Source organism: Bubalus bubalis, chromosome 21, assembly GCF_019923935.1.
Source record: "Bubalus bubalis isolate 160015118507 breed Murrah chromosome 21, NDDB_SH_1, whole genome shotgun sequence".
Lineage (NCBI taxonomy): Eukaryota > Metazoa > Chordata > Mammalia > Artiodactyla > Bovidae > Bubalus > Bubalus bubalis.
In genome coordinates this window covers 3,902,618-3,925,201 of record NC_059177.1, presented here as the reverse complement: position 1 = coordinate 3,925,201, position 22,584 = coordinate 3,902,618, and the positions used below count along the sequence as shown (strand labels likewise).

Genomic DNA, 22,584 nt, shown 5'->3' with positions numbered 1-22,584 from the left:
AACCTCAATTCTTTCATTCCACAATGAAGAGTCTGGAAAATTATCTGGTTAAAACCCAACACCACACCCAGAGCCAGCGCAGGCCTCACTCAAAGTGTTTCTAAACACGAGCTACAGCTCTCAGAAAGCAGGGGCTGGTTCTCTGTAAGCTGGCTGGAAGAAAATAGCACCCCTCCCTCCTCTAATTTAGTTACTTTGGGAGACAAAAAGCATCCAGGGAATGTAAATGGGGAAAGTGCAAGTATTGTGAAATATAGCAATGTAAAAACCAGACAATTTCTGAATAGATTCATCTCAGACTGTGCAGTGAGTTTTCTATGAAGCGCTGAAAAATATCTGCATTGCTTTCCAAAACAAAACCTCAATAAAAAATAATTCATGGAAGAAGTATGAGAAATACTGAAAGCAAATCTCTCTACATGATTTCAGTCCAACTGATGGCAGAGATGGAGGCCGGAGAAACATAATGGATGTACAGAGAAATGTTTCAATGAAAGGCATTGATCTGAACTCTCATAAGGATTTGTGGTCCATTATAATCATGGATCAAGTCAATTTCAGGCCTCTCAGTCCCCCTCTTCTTACCATTATCACTAATAGCAATCTCTTGGAGTTAATGGTTCTTATTTATATTTTATCATCTTCATAATATGTTAATATATTGGCATTCTTTGCAGAACCCTGAAACATATTACTCCTAGTCTAATGCTGACTGTCAAGACATTTCTTATCAAATAACTAAAATATTCTTGTGATGGGAAGAGATGGCAGGAAACAGAAATATAAAAAGGTAAGGGAAACCCAGGGAAATGGTATTAAAGTAAGTTCTAGAATCAAAAACTTAGACCTCCCAGACCACTCAGAGTCCTTTCACCTAACCAAAGTGCTATTTTCATTTCTGATTATTAAATTCTTTTTCCAGACGTGGTTAAAATGTTTCTACCTGCATTAAATATATATGAAGTATGGTATACTGTTGATTTTTAAGCATGGATAAAAAATGGTCAGTACTGTAGTTGTAGAAAGAGATAATGTTCAATTTGCCTTCCTGTGCTGAACTGAGTTCTCCATCTCATCCCATACACAAAGTAAGAGAAAAAAATTCACTTTTGCAGGTCTGTGTTTAGGAAACTCCCTGAGTTTCCCAAGAAGCATGTGGAATTCGGCCATCAAACTTTGTAGGATGTAATTAAATTCTAAGAAGTAAAAATCCATGAAAAAGAATTGTAATTAGAAATGCATGTCCTTGATCTACCTTTTTTACAGGAAAAGCAAACAGCTGAGGCTTTGTGATCGACTGTCTTCCAAACAGATTTCCGTTGGTAAATATGTCTCTATCAACCCAGCAGAGATGTCCTGCAGGTAAACTTTTGTTTTATGCTTTTTTTATATCTACATTTTAACTTTAATTAAAACTGATATTGGCAATGAGAAACAGGACAAGTACACGGGAAGAAAAGAAATACAATCAGATTTCATCAAGGTTCATTAGTGTTTTCCAGAGTCAGCTTCTCCAGCTCAATTAATAAACCATGATATTTCCTTTTATGGTCAAGTAACACCAAACCCATCCAGTAGATGAAGGCTATCAAAAATTATAATTTTTCAGTATTCCCAAGATCATGACATAAAAAGGAAAATCCTGATGTTCAAACCCTTGGGGACAAAAATATCTGCTCAAGTACCAAAATGCTTCAGTGGGATTCTAACCACTTAGGAAGATTTGGGGTCCTCACCTGCTGTTGCTCTTTCAACTTGGAATATGAGTGGCAGACAAATGAGATCAGTCTGGAAACATAAGAGTGACCTCATGGGATGGACAAGAAGCAATGAGCTGGCAGCCTTGCTGACCCCAAGCTCTGCTGGGATCCCCCTGAGACATTTCTGCTTCTGCCAGTTGAGGGAGGTTCCCTTTCAGCTGAAATATCAACAGAAGGTTCATCTTCTCACCAAAAGCAATAGACTTTAATAAACATTCTCAGCCCAACACAAAGGGGTGGCTCAGTCCCACAGGATGCAGACTCTTTAGGTTAAGAATCTAAGCACTGATATCAATCTTTGTATAATAAGGCATTTTTTCAGAGTTTAAAAGGAAGCAACCCTGCTCAGAAGATCAATGACTTAATTTTCAGGATTTGAAATGAATATCTTGTACATATATTGTAGCATTATTTGGAATGCAAAAACAGGGGCAAAAAAAAATCCATGCTCATCGATGGGCAACACTTGCATAAAACGTGATGCAAACATGTTAGAAACAACTGCCCTGACAATAAAAAAGAGACAAGCTTAGTGCCCTGTGGAGAATGCACAAACTATGCTTATCACTGAAAAGGGAGGCAAATAACCTGCTCAGTCTGATCTCAGACACTATAGATCTGATAGTATGTTTGTATGAGCATAAAGAAAGCAATAGAAGAATACATATGACCCTGTGATTACCATACAGTATTTCTGAGATTTCGTCACAGAATGATGTGGTGTGCAGAAGAAAACTGTTAATATATTCATTATTTTTCTTGAGTTATTTCACTAGATATGATGAGGCAGGATTATTTCTCAATAGAAAAATTTACCAAATGTTGAGGAAATTACATGTATAGAAACTACTGTTTCAACAGATGGTAATAAGAACCTTGACGTAAAAAAAGAACACGAGAGGAAAAAAAAAAACAAAAACCTGCCAAACAAACATAAGAGAATCAGCGCAACTTGGAAAAATCAAGAAGCATCCAAACCAGAAACACAGTTTGTTCTCGCAAGCACAGCTGGGCTATTGTTCCCATAGATTCCTCAATGAGAAAGGCTTTGAAGTTGACCTCCAAATCCCATCTTATATCATCTATCCTTACTTTAGACATATCTTATACCTGCTTGGTTAATTGCATAGGGAAACTAGGGCTTTCTTTTCCCCAAAATAGGAATTTTGTCATTCTTACTTGATCTTTGAAGCTGTCTTTTCAAAATGTTAATTAAAAAAAGAATGTTCCTGTGGATATTTACATGGTATGGGGACATAACAGATGACTATTACAGTCAAGATCATCTCTCTCATTTTGTTTTGTTTTGGCCACACTGGGTGGCATGCAGGATCAATTTCCTGACCAGGAATCGAACCCAGGCCCCTTGAGATGAGAGTATGGAGTATTAACCACTGGACCACCAGGGACGTCCTCATCTGTCTTGAATAAGAAAAAAAAATAGACCAAAAGATGGGCCTAGTACTCAACCCATCTCCTAGCTGCGTCTGCTGAGTTCACCTCCTAATACATCCAACTCTCCACCAAACCAAGGAAGGAAGCCACATATATGAGTGGATGTTCTTGGCAGGTGTTCAGGAATGGCCTCTCCAGTTCCCTCAAACCACCATCACTGCCATTTACTCCTGACCTCCTTGCTTTTACTCATCCCCAATTTCCAAATACTGGCTAGGCTACTTACACTGTCTTTGAAATGCACGTCTGCCCTTCCAAGTTGGCACGTGTTCTGATGTTCTTGCCAGCGTCGTGGGAAGCAACACAGCGGCAGCTTTTCCCTTCCCTTCTCTTCTCATCTTTTCTACTAGTTTCTGATTCAGCTCACCTGTTAGCTATCACAGTATGTTCATTAGCTAGGTATACAACCTATCTCCAGCCAACAGTCCAGGGTCCACAAGTTTCAGGGGGAAAAGGTGGAGTAGGGTACATCAGTTATATTGTAAGTATTGAATAAAAAGAGGTTCTTCAGTAAGACTTACTTCTGGTACACAAAATGCCTTTTGACATAAAGCATTGCAGAGGTGAAAGCAACATTCAGCATCTCTGGTTTTGAAAATCACTTCCTTCAGCAACAGAGACACACAGAATGATGTGGATTAACGCATATTAAAATCCTTCGGACATCCACTCAGCCTGCACCAGGCACTCTGCCGGATCCTGTGGGGCATTCATAGATGAAGACCCTGTGGTCCTAGTCCTCAGGGGGTTCACAGAATAACCCTGATACAATTCCGATCTTGATTAGCAAAGGTACATTTGAAAGCAAGAAATAAATTTACAACCAAGCAAGAAAACAAAGACAAAATCCAATCCAACTCTACCCTGGAAACAAATAGAAAAAACAAACAACAACAGCAACAAAAAACAGAAAGCAATAATGAAAATGATAAGAGGGAACCAAGAGGAAAGAGAACAAAAAGAAGCAGAAGTTTAGGAGTTAAAGGCAGGGAGCCAGGAAGGCAAATCCGTAGCAGAGAAGTTGAGGAGGGGAAAGGGCTGAGAGGGAAAATAACGTGCAAGGGCACTGGAAGCTGTGATGCAGAAAGAAAAGGGGTAGTTTCCCAGGGAGGAGGATCTGGGAGAGGTAGGGAAACGGAGAGAATGCAGTGTAAACATGAGGTCACTGCAGGCAGACATCCTAAATGGAGTAAGGATGGAGAAATCAGTGCAAGGAACTTGGCAGAAGAGACAGACCATGAATAATAATGACAGTACCAGCCAATCTTTCTTGGATCTCTACTGATCTAAACCTCAATGACCATGTTGAAGTCTAGACACTCTTTCAAAAGGACCTACCCTGTAACCTACAAATGTCCTGATTGCCAGGACACTGAAACATCATTGCACTCATATCTTCAATTCAATGGCTCCATAGATCCCTGGGCACACGACCGCCCTCAAACATCATGCATGTGGTTCGCACTTTGCATTGTATGATTCTCACACCAATACAGTTTTGCTGGTTTTATCACTTATGCTGTTGGGTTACTCCTCTCAAAGCCATATCCCTTCTACACAGAACAACATAACTTCACTCATGGTTATATTTTTGAGCAGATAGAAATTTTTTATGTGAACGGTTTACATACAGAAATTCCAAAATACATGCAAAAATTTTATTTCAAAATCCTTCTAAAAAACACCCTTGTATCCAGTCCAAAGCATCAACAAGGCTTTTATCCAGGGCATCCGTGGGCATGAGTGATGAGTAAATCAGAACAAGAAAAGCAGGTGCTGTATGTTACCAAGGGCGTTAATATGTGTGGGCAGAACAAAGCATGAAGCTGTCCTCAGAAGCACTGATTTTTCACTTTTTCACAAGACACCAAAAATCTCAGCTACATGAGTCCTCCAAGTCTAATTCTATTAATATAGTCATATTAAAGTGTTTTTCTCCCCCAAGGATGGTTCTTCAGTTTTCCTAAACTATCACTTCTTTGTCAAACAGCCCTTACCCTTTGCCTTTGGAAAGGAAAATAGTCAGATTCCAGAAATTTCCAAAAATAAATTAGAGCTTGGTTAATTTCAGCCTTTTATTTTCTATTTCTTCTTCTGTTTTATCTTTCTTGGTGCCTCTCATAAATCACTTGTAAAATTAAAATCATGAAACTGACTTTTTTTTTTTTTTTAACCATACCATTGACAGCTTCATCAGTACAAGCTCTGAGGATCATTAGAATTTCCATGATATAACCAATAATTATGAATTAAATGGGGGGAAAATTAGAGTCAATCTATCAATGATATTTCTAAAAAATTCGATCACAAATAATGGAGAACAAAGAATTTATATCTATGTTGCCTAATATATTTTCAATATATCTTATTAGATCAGATGAAGATATCACATTTTTGAAAGAAAGTGAAAGTTATTAGTCATCCATATTTTGATGAGACTCATCCCTTTCTGCCATCCACTGGTAGAAAAAAAATTTACTAGACCTGAAAAGAACAGGTGTATATCTCCTTACTTGGCCCTCCGTACTTCTCAGTGATCATCTAGCCTTAGATAAAAGCAGAACCACTACAGCAATTCTTAGCGCTTCCAGAAATATGTGTGTGTCTTATGTTTGTGAGAGAGAAATCTAAGCTTATTTGTTGAATCTGCTGATGAAATTTGGTGAGATTCTGGCTAGATTGCCAGGGGAAAAAATGAATAATTCGGTGGAGAATCAAAACATCGGGTGATTATGAGAATTTGTCCTTCAAGACTGTGGAGGGGAGGGAGTTTTCAGGTGTGAGCATGGCTCTCCAGCAGGGGGCTGGAGAGCCAGAGAAAACTCCTTCTTGGCTGAGGTGAGGGGAGAAGGCCATGCTCTGGATCTGTTTTATTGTGGTTGTTGTTGTTTTGTATTACTGAAAACAATAAAAATCAGAATAAAAGTGAAGGGAGTATCACATGTGGCTTAGGGCTAGAGAAGCAGTGTCTTCAGGATGCCCCTCACTTGTAGCGGTCATGGGGGGTCTGACTGGGGCACGCATCTGTGCAGGCATGTCTGCTTTCAGAGGCACAGAGATGCCATAGGGCTGACAGGGGCCTCTGGAAGCAAACTAAAAAGAAGTCATTCAGGGTGAATGACCATGAACTTGGGGAACAGGAGGAGGTGGCTGTTTTGATACATGTGAAAATCCCATGATCCTATTTAGAGACAGAAGAAAGATTATGATTATTTAGAAAGATTATGCCATAAAATAACTATTGTGCCAGGGACCTGCCTCCTGCTTGAACCCTAAGCTGGGAGCCTGTGGAAACACCTGTACCAGTCAAGCTCTCTTTCTTTCCAATCGATAAACAATTCCACCGACTACATAATAAAAAACCTCTGTGACCCAGCACCCAGATCTGGAACACTCAATTGCTGTCACTGCCAAGGGCCAATGCAATGTGTCTCTTGTGACATATTTTAGCCAAAGAATGTTAATGACATTTTCCAATAGACTGTGTTGTTTAAACACATGTCCCGCCCCGGAAATTTGGGATTACTAAAATACAGAGATATCTTGAATGTCGAAAGGTCACAGTAGGCAGAGATACGGTCAGCTTTTCAGATCCTCTGAACACTTTAAGGACCCACAAAAGCACTGGCAAGATGAGAAAAATATCTTGCCTCCAAACAAAAACGAAAACCGTGAAACCAGAATTAGCAAACAATTGTTTCTACAAAGCATAATACACTGTCAACTTTATTCATTGTTCTATTTAGTAGAGGCCAAAATAATCTTTCTTTGTACCTCAAGAAAATCCATCTGTAGATTAGATTTTTCCATTTTGTGAGAACACCTGCATATGCAACATGATAAGTGTATATAAATTCACAAGCACACATAATTTACTCATACCCAGAGAGTTTCAGCAGCAAAACTACAAAAACTCTTTCAATATTTTATTGCAAAAAATCTTATTTGATGTGGAATGTGAGTACACTTTAATATGTTTAATATATCTGTTGAGAAGTGGGGGCTTCCTAATGTGTTCAGAGAATACGAAGAATTTAGAATGACCCTTCACCTCTCTCCTTCTTAGAGGTATCGCTAAACTTGGGAAAAAATTCTTCCCTGTTAATGGATAAACAACAAGGTCCTACTGTATAGCACAGGGAACTATATTTAATATCCTGTGATAAACCATAATGAGAAATACTGTGAAAAAGAATATTTATGTATAACTGAACCACTTTGCTATACAATTGAGAGTAATACAAACGTGTAATCAAATATACTTCAATAAAATTGTTTAAAAACATCAAAATTCTTCCCTGTTCACTGACCTCTCCCCTTGCACTTTTTCCTTATCTTTTTCTAACTTATCAACAAAGTTAAACAGAAATTTTCCCTTTCTGGCCAGAAAGGGAAATGTTCCTATGGCTAACACAAGCCCAGTTGTTTCCTAACATGAATAATCGAGTTTAGATTCAATGGTTAACTTTTTGGAATAAATTGAGAAAAGAACATCAGAAATTTATTCTCCTCAGATTTCCCTGTTACCTAGATCACAACACAGCATCCTTATTTCTGGAGGCACAGTCTTGACCGGTGTGCCTGACAGGACACCGGGGCTCAAGGCCAAGACCAAGGCTAACCCAGGAGCTGTCATTACCCTTCAGGGGACTAGCACCAAGCTTAAAAAAGGAAAAGTATTTTTCTCATCTCTCAGGAAGAAATTCAACATCATGGATATGTCATAGGTTTTCTTTGTATGATATCCTTGAAAACAGTCTCCAGTTTTCCTCTAATCTTTGTGCACACTGCTTCAAATACATCATCCACTCAAATCCATTTGGGACTATTTGCTTGGGAGGAAAAAAAAAGAAATTAAAAAATAAAGAAGAAGAAAAAAGAAGTATATTTTCTTGAATTTCAAGTTATCTTATTTCTAAGTGATAGTCAGGGTGCCACCATCCAATCTCTGTGAATAAGTTTTGAAAAGGGTAACTGAAGAGTATACAGACATCAGTAATAGCCTCAGATATGACTTGCCTACATAAAAAATGCTTTTAAAAAATCTTAAGTAGTTCCAGAAAACCAGATAGTTAGCATTCTGTTTTCCATTTTCCTTTTCACTAAATTGTCATCCATCAGAAATATGACTAAGATAAGTAGACAGCAGTCCCCAGATAAAAATAGGACGAATCCTTTCAAATCCTCATTAAATTCTGTATGTGATCCATACTCAGCTTGAAAAGTACCAGTTAAGGATGAGACAAGGAAAAGGTCCCCTGCATCTGGTAATACATGCCAATGTCTTAACCCCCTACAGCATAATGATGGGAAAGCACAATCAAGAACAAGTTAAAAATTAGTTGCCCAAAACAATTACCACCAATATTTACAATATCATAAGATTGAGTTTTCTTCTGTTTTACCTTACTTTCCGCACAACAGGGAAGAACATTATCAAACTTGCCTTGACTGTGTATGTAGTCTAGCTTAATTTTGGTATTTCTTAGTCATTCATAAGGGCTTCCCTGGTAGCTCAGCTGATAAAGAATCTGCCTGCAATGCAGGAGACCCGGGTTCAATTTCTGGGTCATGAAGATCCCCTGGAGAAGGGATAGGCTACTCACTCCAGTATTCTTGCCTGGAGAATCCCCATGGACAGAGGAGCGTGGAGGGCTACAGTCCAGAGGGTCGAAGAGTCGGATACGACTGAGCAACTAAGCATGGCACAGCCATTCACAAAAACAAAATTCAAGGTTCCATTTACTTTCATTAATTCAGCTCACAGGGACTTGGGGAGGACTCAGAAGGGTACCCAGTGAGAAGAGGAAAAGAGAATGTTTTTGTTTATGTGTCCTGGAGAAGTTATGATTTTTCTCCTACGATACCATGCACTCTGATTACTAAATCATTTTCCCCTCATGCTTTAAAGCCTACTATTCAGAAATTCTGGGACTGGCAAACTCTAGTCAAAATAGTGTTTCATCTATTGCTTGTTATTTCCACATGTACAGGAGCTCCTAGATTCATTCATGAAACTAGGGCTGTCAGGATCTTAATGAGATCAACTGATTTAGCCAAACATGCATAACCATTCAGCTCTTATGACACCTGGAGAGAGCAAGTCTTTGGACATGGCCTACTTTTATGCAGTCAAGGAAGAAAACTTGAACCATAACAAAGCCAACAATGGTGATTAAATAGTGCCTGTAGCCTGGCCCCACCCCTGGGAACTGCTCTCCACCCACTCCTGGGTGACGGTGATGGGGGTGTTTCTCTGGGTTCTCCGGATTTAGATGTGGTGAAGGATGCAGATAATTATGTGTGCCAAGTCTCCAGAGTCGATGAAGCAGCAGTTGATCTGCTCTGTAGAAAGCACCGAGGACCTGAACAAAAATCAGTGGCACAAATCCGAGGTCATCTGCTAAATACCCCTAACACATCCAAGCAGTCTCATCTATCTCCAAGCAAGAGTCACAGACACTAAGCCTAGAAGGGATCCCAGGGAACTTGTCCCAGAAACCAACTCATTGACACACAAATCAGAGAATTCTCCCAAAGAAAAGCAGGATGAATGTCTTAAAATTCATTCTCCGTTCTCTAGAGTTGGATGTACACTAAAGGTTGATGTTCTGAACAGCAAAAGTGCATTCAGTTATGATTCCAGGTGCTATGTATTTCCTGATCAATAAATCCACACAGAAAAAACTGTTATGTGAACAAATTCTCTGCCAACACCACCTTTAAAAAGAAAAATTAAAAACCAAAACAAAAGGAATTCAACTTATCTCGGTCCACCCCTCTTTTGACTTTTTCAAACTGCTTTTGAATGTTTGACATATGAAAATCAACAGCCAATTCTATAGGCTTTTTCAAGGCCCTGAAAACGATCACTTAGTAATCTTTAGTATTGGTAATCCTGTAGCTTGATAATCTCTAGAAGACTAGAGATTCAAGTTTCCATGAACAAACATTCTTTCAGAAACTTTGTAGTTAAAGCCTCTTTACTGTAACATATCTGCTAAAGAAATAGAAGCAAAAGTTGTGTCTCCTTGTGTGACTATGTAATTTTTGACACCAGCAACAAAAGATTAATACTCATACCCTAACCTCATATTTTCAAACATCTTAGAAAAGAATCACACTGCCACCTATATTGCTCTTAGTTGAGGATCCTTTTATCACTCTTTTGTTTAGGGATAAATGTCCTGCAGGTTTTCTTACAATAGTTCCATAGATTGAAAGTAGCAAAAAAAAAAAAAGGAAGAAAAGTATTTATTATTTCAAAACAGAAGGAAAACTTCTTCACTTTTGCTTTTTGAATGTGTGCTTCACAGGAATAACTTTTATCTTTCCATTTGCATTGCCTTCAGATCCATTCAGTAACTATGCATTTTGCGATGAAATGACATTCCATATTTAAAGTTGGTATTTTATATCAGTTTCCATTTTCAAAGAGCATATTTTTAATCACATCCAAAATAGTTCAGCATTTTTCCCACTGCTGCCCAAAATAGCAGCACGTACCCTCCATACACGTATCATAACTCATATCCTCAACAACACACTTATCACAACACACAAGTGCGTTTCTGCTCTCGTCTCCCCTCAGCCCCATCTGTACTCTTGCTGTGAACAGCTATAGCATAAAAATGTCTCTTTTCACATGCTTTTGATATTACACTATTTAATCACATACAGCTGTGGCTTATGAGACTGTTACAAAACACAATTTTAATGTAGTACTCGAAGCCAATTTTGGATAAACATCAACCATTTACTCTGAATAAGAAGTCCAACACTCCAAAGATTTTCTTTTAAAGGAAAAGCCTGGTTTTCTTAGAATCTGGCATGGGCATCATTGTGACCGAGACCTCTCTCTGCCAAAGAGACTGGTAATGTCAGAAAGGATTGTGTAAATCATATTAGTACAAAAACAAAGCTTTTCAGAATTCCTGGAGCCAGAGAGACCTGAAATGACGTGTATCCTCCCTTCTCTTTGGCCTCTTCCTCACACGGCCTTTACCTCCAACACTCAACTACATTTTATTACTTCATGGAAATATTTTTGAGTTGAAATTCTGTTTTTTCTTTTTTCCAAATTGAGAGAAAGTGAAAGGAAAATGTGTTGGAAAGATACTGTTCAAAGCAACATACATGGTGTTTCTCTTAAGTTTGGGATTATTCCGGAAAACAAAAAAAACATAAACTTTCTTACCTTTCTACTCCTTTTAGTAGGCACTAGACATAGTGTTGTGAAAATGATGACTACATTAGAGAAAAGAACTTCAACAGTAACTAAGATTTGTAAGAGTAAAAGGAAAAAAAAAAACTGAAAAGGGAGGGTAGCTTCTTATTATGTTTCTCTCATTTAAAACCAATTACAATAATATACATTCTTTTTAAACCAATTACAATAGTATACATTCTAACATGAGACACGATGGATCATCGTTTCACGCTATCGTATCACCCTCCTACAGTGAAAGAAATTTTTGGAGTTATTTCTAAAAATTCTTTTGCTGGAAGATTTTCAGAAAACCAGTTTTGTGCATTTCAGCCTCTCAAAGGAAAACAGTACTTGGGAGTTTTCAAGCCTGAAATGTACAAAACTGGTTGGTAACTGGCAAGTTACCAAGTCCAACTATCAATGCAAATCTGGGACAGGAAGTACGAAGGAAATTCTAAACTCCTTCCCTCCCTCTGCAAGATTTTCTGTGTTTTCATGTGCAAGGAATGTGTGAAGAAGGGTTGTTTTGTTTTGCTTTTGCAGGATGTGTACATTCACATCTGTAAGAGTATCTTGGCCCCACAGGAGCCTCCCTCTCTCTGTGCCGACCCGCTGAGCCTTGTGCTTTCAAGCATCTGCTCTTTTCATGGCACAACCGGGCTCCAGCTAGACGTTCAGAGCTGGGCAGCTGTCCAGCTGCAGATGGCTGGAAATTCAGCTTAAAGTCAGTGTGCTGGTGGAGAACTGCTCCTCCACCTGACCCCAACTTCACACCAGGCTCTGAGCAGAATCTGAGACCCACCAGTTAGGGAACCCTTGTCAGGGTACTGCAGTCTGAAGCCCTTTCTTCAAGGTCTTCTCGGGAAGCAGATGGCCAAAGGCAGGGGGCAGACTGATGAGAAACTGCACTAAACTGGGAGAAATGTAGTGATTTGGTATAAGTGTGGGAAAGGAAGAAAAGACAAACTTTCTGTTTGTGCCTGGGTGAATTTTAAAGTTTCACAATGACTAAAGTCTTCCAAATATCACATACGAGAGAAATATCTATTTCTCAACTATAAAATATCAATTGACCAGGTTGTGACCATGTTTTAACTCTTTTTAGTTTGCCCCATTCAACTTGTTCTTCCAAGAAACCCCCTCCCACAAAGTACCTCAAATTCAGACTGAAATTCACCCTGGATCATAAGACCAACAGGTTGGCTATTGGAAATACGGCGTAACAAAATCCTTGAGAAATATTACAAGACAACTTAATCACACATCATTACATATCATTCAGCTAAGAAATAATTTTCTGGTCTCTTTTCTCTAAAACTGAATTATTCTGGGTGGTCTTCCAACAGCAAATTTGGTTTCCTGAAACTTTTTTTTAGGAATCCAGTTATGTCTTTTATTTAAATATAGTGACATGTCACCAAGATTTCTTCATTACTTCTAAACAAAAGTAATGTTCTTTTTAGAAATTGCTTCTTTGGGTAGGAAAAAAAATGGTCAAAAAGAAAATTGACAAGTGACAACTTTAAGTGTAGGTCTTGGAGAGTAAGCTACAAGTCAGCCACAGGTTTTCCTTTTGTTTGATTGACTCATGTTTTTCTAATATAACATTTTAGGCATCTGGAAATTTATTCAAAGAAAGAAAAGCATAAATATCTTCATGCTTTCTTTTTTTCTAAGCAACAAAGTGAAGAGATTGACTCTAATGTGAAGGGTAAGAAGTGGAACAGAATAGGCAGGGAAGTATCACAAGTTTTTTCTACAACTTTAAGTGCATTTAAGGAAATGGAAGACAAATGCATTTATTTCAAAATCCATTTTCATTTTCTTTCATCATAAGAGAATAGTAGCTGCATCTGACATACATATTCAGGTAGAAAACGAAGGCTCAGTATTTTGGCATTTTCTAAATGAATACAATAATAAACATTTTAGTTCTGTAAAATCCCATGAAGATTTTCCACCCAAAACTAATGTCAGCAAAAGGCTTTTGTGCCTGAGTTAAAAGCACCTGCATTTAGAGAATAGTTTAAGGCATGGTGTCACAACAATATGATTTTGTTGTCAACCATAGAATTCTAATTTTATCAAGCATAAATGTTCTTTATGTATCAGCGTGATTTTAAAGAGCAATGATTTTAAAATTGGATTCTACCTACAAGCTAAGGCAGGAAGGACAGTGGATTTTATGGAATTCCACCTACGTTTACCAAATAAATCTAAGACACATGAAATTCCTTCAAAATTACTATAGATTATATTTTGGGACATAAGTGGAAAAGGAACAAAAAGTGCTACTAAGATAACCCAATTATTTTCACACTATACTGGAGCATGATGAGACTTTATTATACTGTGTTCACACTGTTGGAAAGTTCCTATATTTTAAAATATTGTACACTGACCATTCCTTCCCCTCCCTGAGTGCCCACATTCCCATAGAGGGCATATTTTCATATCTTCAGCTTCCAGGAATGTCATTAATGCCTGTCATTTCAGAGTCAGGGTAATAATACTCGACAACTTCACAGCTCTGTCAGAATTTTACAATGTAATAATCAACATGAACCACCAGGATAGCCAGAGTAACTGATCTTATACACTTTACCACCCTGACCTGATTACCCAAATATCAGCTGAGGTCGCCTAATGGATCGAACTTCTCTAAAAATGTTCCAGAAGTTGATGGCTTTGACTCGCTTGAAAGTAACAAGATCCAGATGCTCCCTGTCTATACAGCACTAAAGTGCAGAAGATACCAAATCAGATTTTTTTTTTAACTCCCTCTCTATTTTTCTGGATCTCTTTTCCTCAACACCCCATGTTTCCTTTTTACCCCAAACACATATGCACACACATACATATACACATACTTCCCAACAGTGTAGCTATGTATCTTTAATATAAGGTGCCTGGCATTATTTCTTGCTAGTAATAGGTTAAAAGAAATCCTAAGTCAAAAAGCCATCATTCCATTTATTCCATTCATTTTGATGCAAAGTTTCTTTTCTGAATAGACTTCATGGTAGAAAATAAGAACCAAAAAAGAAAGCATGAATTTTGAAACATTTGGAAAAATTTAGCCAAATGACTAAAAGGGATGGAATGTTGGATATTTTTCATGCAACCCTTGAGTGTGTTTTTGTTTCTTTGGGGGATGAGAAATGACTATAAATTTCCCATTTGTAACTTGTCCTTGCTTTACCATTTCCTTAAGGAATCCCCCAAAGGGTTAAAAACTCCAGCCGATGGAGCAGGAGGGCTGGTCTATTTATTTCAGCAGCAGCCCAAACTAAACGCTCACAAAGGCAAAAAGCAGTGTGAGTCGACCTTGCAGGGGCAGGGCAAATTATAGAGCGACTGAGGAAGGAAGGGGAAAAAAGAACAATCTTTAATATAATACTGAAAGTCTGCTGCCTGCTTTGGTTTACAAATCGGCATTGTTTAGTGAGAGAGAGAGTAAATGAGAGTTAACCACGGCATGATTACCAACCCTATCCAGGGCACCCAGACCCAGTGACAGCTCATATCACTCAGGCACGCCTTGTTCACTCCCTGCGTGTTTATTTATTATAAAGAGCCCAGTAGAGTACGGCTAATGCAATGCAAAATAATATCATGCATAAAGAAATACACTCCATGCATTCAAGGGGGAACAAGCAACATCCCCACCCCTCCCCCCAAATCAAGTCCGATGTAATTGACAAATTGGAGCAGTGATTTCACACCTGAGAGTCTACCATGTCTGAACTGCAGGATAAAGTTCATGGTTGGCTCAACCCACTGCTCAGTGAGGTGGGCTTACCACTGGCCCCCTCATGATCGCTTGAGCACACACGGAAAGCCTAAACCATTTAACCAATTCATGTCTAATTATCATCACTCTATTTCATCCCCTTTCAAGCCCCAGGCCTTCTGATGGTTGCCAACACAGAAACACCAAGCTTCTAAAAGTAAAGAACATCTACGGTGAAGCTCCTAAATTTACTCTCTGGCATTCAGACCATCTTCAATATAAAATAAAATATTTGAGGCCATAGGAAAATCAAAAATGCGCCCACACAAACTCGTCTGAGACTTGAGTTCGCTGCTGTATACCTTCCCACGCCTGTCTTTCATTCTACACTTAGCGATTAAAAGTTTGAGTCCCCCCCGCCAACCCCAGCATGTCCTATCCAGTAGGAAGAACCCTTTCAGAGCCACAAACAAAGAACAGCTCACCAGAAAAGCCCCTGAAACTGCATTGTCGTGCCCGATCATCACTGTTATGATCTGCTTTTAACAACCCTGCCCGTCTGCCGAGGGCTCGGCGGGCATCAGGAACATGGAGATGGCCAAACAACAACAAAGGAACTCAAGTGCAACTATTATCTCTCCTTAAAGAGGAAGCCCCAGTTCTGGGCTTGCTTTCTTCTCATCTCCTTCTCTGTTTCATTAACTCCATTGCTATGTTACTAATTTCAAAGAAGCAGGAAGAGCTGGTGGGGATAAGGGGAGGGGGCGGTTAATCGTAATTCACACGCCTGTCTGCTACCCACCCCAAGTGTAGAAGGACACCCCACTGCTGCCAGGCTGTGGGGCACGCCATACCTTGGTTTGGAGGTAATGAGGGTAGTAGTAAGTGTACTGGGGGTACATTTGTGGCTGATCCAGGCGTTTGCCCATGTAGCTGGAATCGCTATCTCCGAGGCAGGGAACTGGATGACAGGCTATGTGCCCCAGGCCGAGCGTCCTCTGGAACCACTATTCCTGACAGTCCCGATGACTGATGAGGCTTCCGAGAGTCTTCCAGCACTCGCTAGTTCCAACACAGCAAGAATTTTAAAAAGAAACACACCAAAAAGAGAAAGAGGCGGGGATCCGTAGGAAAAAACCCCACACAGTCTCCCCAGATCACGCCTGGGGTCCACTTGGGAGGAGGCAGTTTGTTCTCTACCCGGCTGTCCGTAGTGATGTCAATTGCCAGCGTTTGTAAAGGAAGAAAAAAAAAAAAAAAATCAAAGTCCTTTTAGCAGAACTCGGAAATCTTGCAGATCAGCTTCCTGTCTCCTGGGTGTCTCTTTCCCCACCTTAAAGAAAAAGAAAAAAAAATAGAAAGAAAGAGAAAGAAGAAAAAAAAAAAAAAAAAAAGGAGGGGGAGAAAAAGAAAGAAAAAGAAAAGGAAAAAGAAAAAAAAAAAAAAAAACCTTGCACAGCTCAGTTGCTGCTGTGTCCCTCCCAGAGTGACATGGTGTTCGGGGCTTGTCCTGGCCTTTCATTCACGTCCCCTCCTTCCAGCCAGTGGGTGGGACCCGGAGAGCCCCTCCAGGGAGCCGCGTACGCAGTCCAGAAGGCTGCAGTCTTTCCTCCAAGAAAAAAAAAAGGCTGCTTCAACCCCTGCTGCCAGCAAAGTTGCGATTCCCTCTGCTGGCTATCTCGAATAGCAAAGCGGTTTTTGTAGCAAAGCTGCTGCCGCTGCCGCTGAACCCAGGGAACTCAGATGTGGGCGGTGGATGATTCCTTATCCTTCCCTCCATCCACCCCGCACAAGAGCTGCCTTCTCTGCTCTGCCTGCCAAGTTTCAAGGTAAGCCACACTGCGAAACAAAACAGGGCAGACCCTGGGAGGGACCAGAGGACGCAGGGAGGAAGGGAGAGAAAGGGGGAAAAAAATCCAGGCAGACGGACTGAGCTCACTGGTGAGCATGGAAAAAAGTGCGTCCCAGATGCTTTCAAAACCTGTGAACACACCAAAGCCAAATGAATACAAGACCTGTTTTAGAAACTAACCTTTTACTTAGGTTATAGAGGATGGTAAGTACTGGAGAAATGTTGGAGTCTACTCCAGGACTGCTCTTAACAAGCCAGGCATCGTCAGATCACCACGGCCAACTTATCATAGCAGATACAGTCCTTCTGATCCATACATCCATTTTGTAAAAATCAAAAGAGGTGTCCCCTTTGGTTTATGGTCGTCTTAATAAATAAAAGCACTGTTTCTCTTCCTGTGTATCTCTTTATGATCCATGGGTCCTTTGCTCACTTTCCTGATAACATCATACACACACAGAGAAAAAAGAACAAAAATCATCACCACTTGGCAGAATGTTTCTCCACCAATAGCAAGTAGTATTCTGACATGTCTATCAGCTGCTACATTATAATACAAATTGTTTCAGAGGAAATATATTTCCTTAAAGGGTCCCTTTTCAAGGCAGGCAAGGCTAAAATTAGACATGCCAGCTGTGTTTTGCTGAGGGCTCACGCATGCCCAGAGCGTGGGCAGACAGACCAGCGCTGAACTCCTCTCGACTTTGTCAAGCTCGCTCTCTTCTCCCCAGCCCAGAGTCGCCTTTTCAGATAAAAGATTCCTGGTACCAATCCAGCTTCCTAGACAAGATCAGAGGATGTGGTCCCACACACAATCCGGTGTCCGTCCACTCACAAGTCCTACCTCCCTGTGGGCAGTGAGCTTCCCGCAGGGGTCTGGTTTCTGGGAGCCGTGTGAGTCCACACAGGGTCTTTGGAGACAAAATCAAAATCAGGATGGTGTATACAGAAGTTTATGTTTTACTTTGGACAAAAACGACCATAGGAAGGAAGGAAGGGGAGAGGGTAGGGAGTAGGGGTAAAAGCCCTGAAGCCCTGTCATTGAGAAAATTAAATCTCTGACACTGTTTATATGTTTTTCTGGGCCTCACTTGTCTCATCTAGAAAATGGAACTTCTTCCAACTCACCTGGCTGCAGACAGTCAACAGAAGCAAATACTCAAGAGAAATTCCATTGATTTCAAAATCCTTTGCAGCATCTCACTGCTCAGACAATGGAGTCCTGACTTCTGGTATAGTTTTCAAGTCACTTGAAAACCCAACATCTCCAGATGCAAACAGGAGACCCTGCCTCTGTTCGATGCCTGAGTGACACTGTCTGGCTTTCAGGACTGGGCTGGGCCCTCAGGGCCTTTGATCATCCCCTCTGCCGGGGCCTCTCCTGAGATGGGCCTCCACCAGACCCTCTGGCCCACACTTAGGTCGCAGTACAGATAACACCCGCCCAGTAGCTTTCTGTGAACCCTGGCTTCCCCATTGCACCTGGTATTTGCCCTAATTTAATGTGTATCCAATGTTGCTGCCTATGAACTGCTGTGCCTTTTTTTTTTTTTTTCCTGTGATGCTCTAAAAGCATCAGGGAAAGCAAGAAAGGAGAGGGGTCTCATCATTTTTGTTTACCTTCATCTTTTAAAAACTGGCATGGCATCTGGCACCAAAGAGATGCCCCATGTTTGAAGAACGAATGTGTGCATTCTAGTCGCTTCAGTCGTGTCCTACTTTTTCTGACCCTACGGACTATAGCCCACCAGGCTCCTCTGTCTGTGGGATTTCCCAGGCAAGAATACTAGAGTGGGTTGCCATTTCCTACTCCAGGGGATCTTCCCAACCCAGGGGTTGAACCCAGGTCTCTAAGGCCTCCTCCATTGCCAGGCAGAGTCTTTACCATTAGCACCACCAATAAGACATCTTAAACACAAGGAACAGCACTAAGCCAAATCGTATCCATCTTTAAGTACATTTCTGGGTTCAGGGGATTCACTGCTACAGAGACGAGAACACGGGGCCTCATCCTGCAGCGCCACTGCCCAGGTCATGCTGTTATCATGAGAATTCACCAAGACAAGCGTGTGAAGCGCTGACAACGCCGCAGCACTTCCTGGATCTGCTCAATAAACAGGGCCTGCGTAAACAGAGATGCAGTAAGCTGGCCTCTAGGGAAGAGCGTCTTAAGCTGAGAAACCAGCAGGAACAGGAAGGCTGGCAGGGAGCAGGTGTCTTTGGAATGTGCCAGAAATCGCTCAGGGGCTGAAAGGGAGCAAGGGAGGAGTGAAGACTGGGGAATGAGACTGCGGCCAGATCTACGAGCCTTGGTGGAATTTGGTGGGGAAAGTTAAATTATGACAGTTTACACAACAGCCGGGACTCTAGCAGACTCTAAACCTCGGCATTTTCAACTACAGAACGATGGCCTCCTAAATGACAGGCTGGGGTTCCTCCCATAACAAGACCCATAAGATTAGGATCCTAGAGGACTTCTGCTAACATGGCCACTTTGGACAAAGGACAGCAGTATTCTTTCATTCATAATAAAATGCATAGATGCTCCTTAAAAGGAAAGGACTCCTGTCTTATTTACAAATAAAAGACCAAATAGATAACTCCTCTCAGTGCAGGCGCCAGCTCAGTGATATGCAAAGTTCCCAGCACATGTCAATACTACGAGCAATTTCCACACAAATTGCCACTTTCCAAAATCTATTCTATTCCACTGGATCATTGGTATTTTCTGGGCATCAATTGTCATTAGCTTAAGAACATTCATTGAACATTTAAAGCTTTTCTTAAATAATGTAAAGACAGTTTCGCCCTTGGGAGAATGCTAAAACCTGTGTTTTGTTCATTTCTTTCCTTTTATTTTCCTTCAGAGATCCCAGTAGCCATGGCAATTCGGGAGGCAAGATAGTCGTGTCAGGAATAGTTTTTTATATCATGTCTGCTCTGTTGGAGCTGCAGCACTTTCCATTTAAATGATGAAGTTAAGGTAGGAGGTAACTAGTTTAAAGCACTCTCTAAATCAGAAGCCAGCTGTGTCCCATTTGCCAACCACCAAACAAATTTTGTACAAATCCAAAAGCAGCAAACAGCATCAAAGGGCATGGACTCTTATAGACGCACATGATTCACAGCACAGACTAGAGACGCTCATTTAAGACAACCTCTTGGCTAAGAAAATTGAGAGGACGCTTCGGATCCACGTCAGAGGCAGAGAGTGATGGTACTAAAATGAGGGTCAGTCGGGTACAGACACAGACTCTGCTGGTTTGCCCTTGACCTAGCCACTCCATGAAGAACGAGGTCCTCTCTCTGGATGATTTATTTTTATAAATTACAAAGACTTAGTTAAAAATAAGAGAATAGTAGAAATATAAGGAAAAACCATAATCATACTATCTTCGAAAGCAAGTATTCTGTTCTATTTTTAAGAAAAGCACCCATGACCTTAAGTAAAGCTTAAAAGGAAAACACTGTGGCATTTCCTGCTGTCTTTATTCAAGTCTGTGAAATACCTCTCCATCCCAGCAGCTGTCAAATGAGTTTGAAACATACAAGTTGTTGGTTTTTTTTAAAGACAAAACCCTCCATTGCAAATTCCAACATTAATATTACAACTTTCCTCTCTCCCACTGATTCTTTACCTTACATTTAAGAAAATGTCTGAGACAAATTAGAAGAGACTACCATTCAAGTATGTGTGGTCCAAATTTAAAGTATAATTGCATATAAATATATTGATGTGGATAAAGACAATTTTTACTGTCTTTGGAAGAACGACAATTTCTTCCACAATTGGCCGTGGAAGAAAATTTCAAGACTCAAGACAAAACTACAATGGACTAAGCAAGAACAATTTAAGACAATAAACGATACTAACTTCAACAAAGTTTTATTTAGCCTCTGCTCCAAGTCTAGAAAACTGTACCAGTATAAATACAGTTCATAGCCCTGTCCTCAAGTAGATTTAACAAATCAGTATTTATCAAACTTCAACCACTTACAAATGACCTTACTGTTTTGTCTCATATTTGGGTACCAGTTTGAAACAATATTTACTACAAATTTTCAAGTTGTCACTCACTTTTTTCTGAAATCTGTATGAACTGTATGAGAATTCTAAGCAATGATATACATAAAGTTTATGCTTATTTTGCTTCTATTGTCTTTTAAGAAAATGCACACTCTGCACCACCTTTCAACATATATTTTTCATATCATTCAATACGGTGTGGGCATGCCTGGATCTCCTTTGCCACTAGGATTAGCAAGTCTCACATTTCTCCATTCCATTAAAAGTAGGAATAGCCACGTGACTTGCTGTGGACAATAAAATACGGACAAGTGACACTGATAAAAGCTGAACTTCTGCTGGTTGATTCTGCAGCCCACTCCTCAATGGGGCAAGCGAGTGCTGATATGGAGGAAGCACTGCAGACAGCTGAAAACAGCCGCCTTGAACAGTCACTTGGACCAGCCACCTTGAACAGTCACCTGGACCAGCCGCCTTGAACAGTCACCTGGACCAGCCGCCTTGAACAGTCACCTGGACCAGCCACTGACTTGTCATGTGTGAGAAGTAAACCTTGGCTAGATTATACTATTTGAGATCTAGTAACTTAGCAGAGCATCACCCAGCCTACCCTAAGCACACATTCCTTGTAGCTTCATTCTATATTCGTTAGTTTCTTTGAGTATCTCCCCCACTAATATCTAAGCTCCACAAGGGAAGGGATATATCTAATCCATTCACTGTTGTATCCCCAGCACCTAAAACAGTCCTTGGAATGTAATACACATTTGATAAATGTGTAGTAAATAAATGAATAAATGTTTATCTGAAAACATCTCATTTATCTATCAGTGGTTAATGCAGCATACTATAGGAAACCACAGAAGGGGAAATGAGACACATATACAAAAAGTAAAAACTGAAGTTTCATAGGGAATCCTCCGGCGCTGGTAGGGACGTAAATTGGTGTAACCACTATGGGAAACATTATGAAGTTTCCTCAAAAAACTATGATCCAGCAATCCCTCTCCTGGGCATACATCCGGACAAAGCTGTAATTCAAAGTACATGCACCCTTATGCTCATAACAGCACTATTCACAATAGTCAAGACATGGAAGCAACCTAAACGCCAATCAACAAATAAATGTATAAAGAGGATGTGGTGTATGTATTTGTGTATATATACACATACAATGAATGGAATATTACTCAGCCATGAAAAAGAATGAAATAATTCCATTTGCAGCAACATTGTTGGACCTAGAGATTATTACACTAAGTGAAGTAAGTCAGAAAGAGAAAGGCAAATATCATATCACTTATATGCAGAATCTAAAATAGGGCACACATGAACTTCTCTAGGACACAGAAACAGACTCTATGTCACAAAACAGACGTGTGGTCACCAAGGAGGAGGGGTGAAGGAGGGATAGGTTGGGAGTTTGGGATTACCATTATATACAGAATGGATAAAAGCAAGGCCCTGCTGTATAGCACAGGGAACTATATTCAAGGTCCCATGATAAATCATAAAGGAAAATAATATGAAAAAGTATATTATATATAC

The 22,584-nt window shown here is 40.2% G+C and overlaps 1 protein-coding gene and 1 long non-coding RNA gene across 12 annotated transcripts in view; one reads left to right on the top strand and one right to left on the bottom strand.

Annotated features, from left to right (window-relative positions):
* The window catches only part of RBMS3 (RNA binding motif single stranded interacting protein 3), an 817,173-nt gene extending 800,453 nt beyond the window's left edge, over nt 1–16,720 (bottom strand). For 10 of the 11 annotated variants that reach the window (XM_044934037.2, XM_044934042.2, XM_044934044.2 and 7 more), the window contains exon 1: nt 16,012–16,720. In XM_044934037.2, coding sequence (XP_044789972.1) covers nt 16,012–16,086 — 75 coding nt within the window. In that variant the 5' untranslated portion in view covers nt 16,087–16,720. Of the gene's footprint in view, nt 1–15,642 lie in introns of all 11 variants that reach the window. The other variant, XM_044934041.2, reaches the window with a different exon arrangement.
* A 24-nt stretch (nt 16,721–16,744) lies between these two features.
* LOC112581241 lies at nt 16,745–21,838 on the top strand. Its single transcript, XR_003105747.3, has 2 exons — nt 16,745–16,986; nt 21,391–21,838. It is a non-coding gene; the product is annotated as an uncharacterized LOC112581241 (long non-coding RNA).
* The last annotated feature ends 746 nt before the right edge of the window (nt 21,839–22,584 follow it).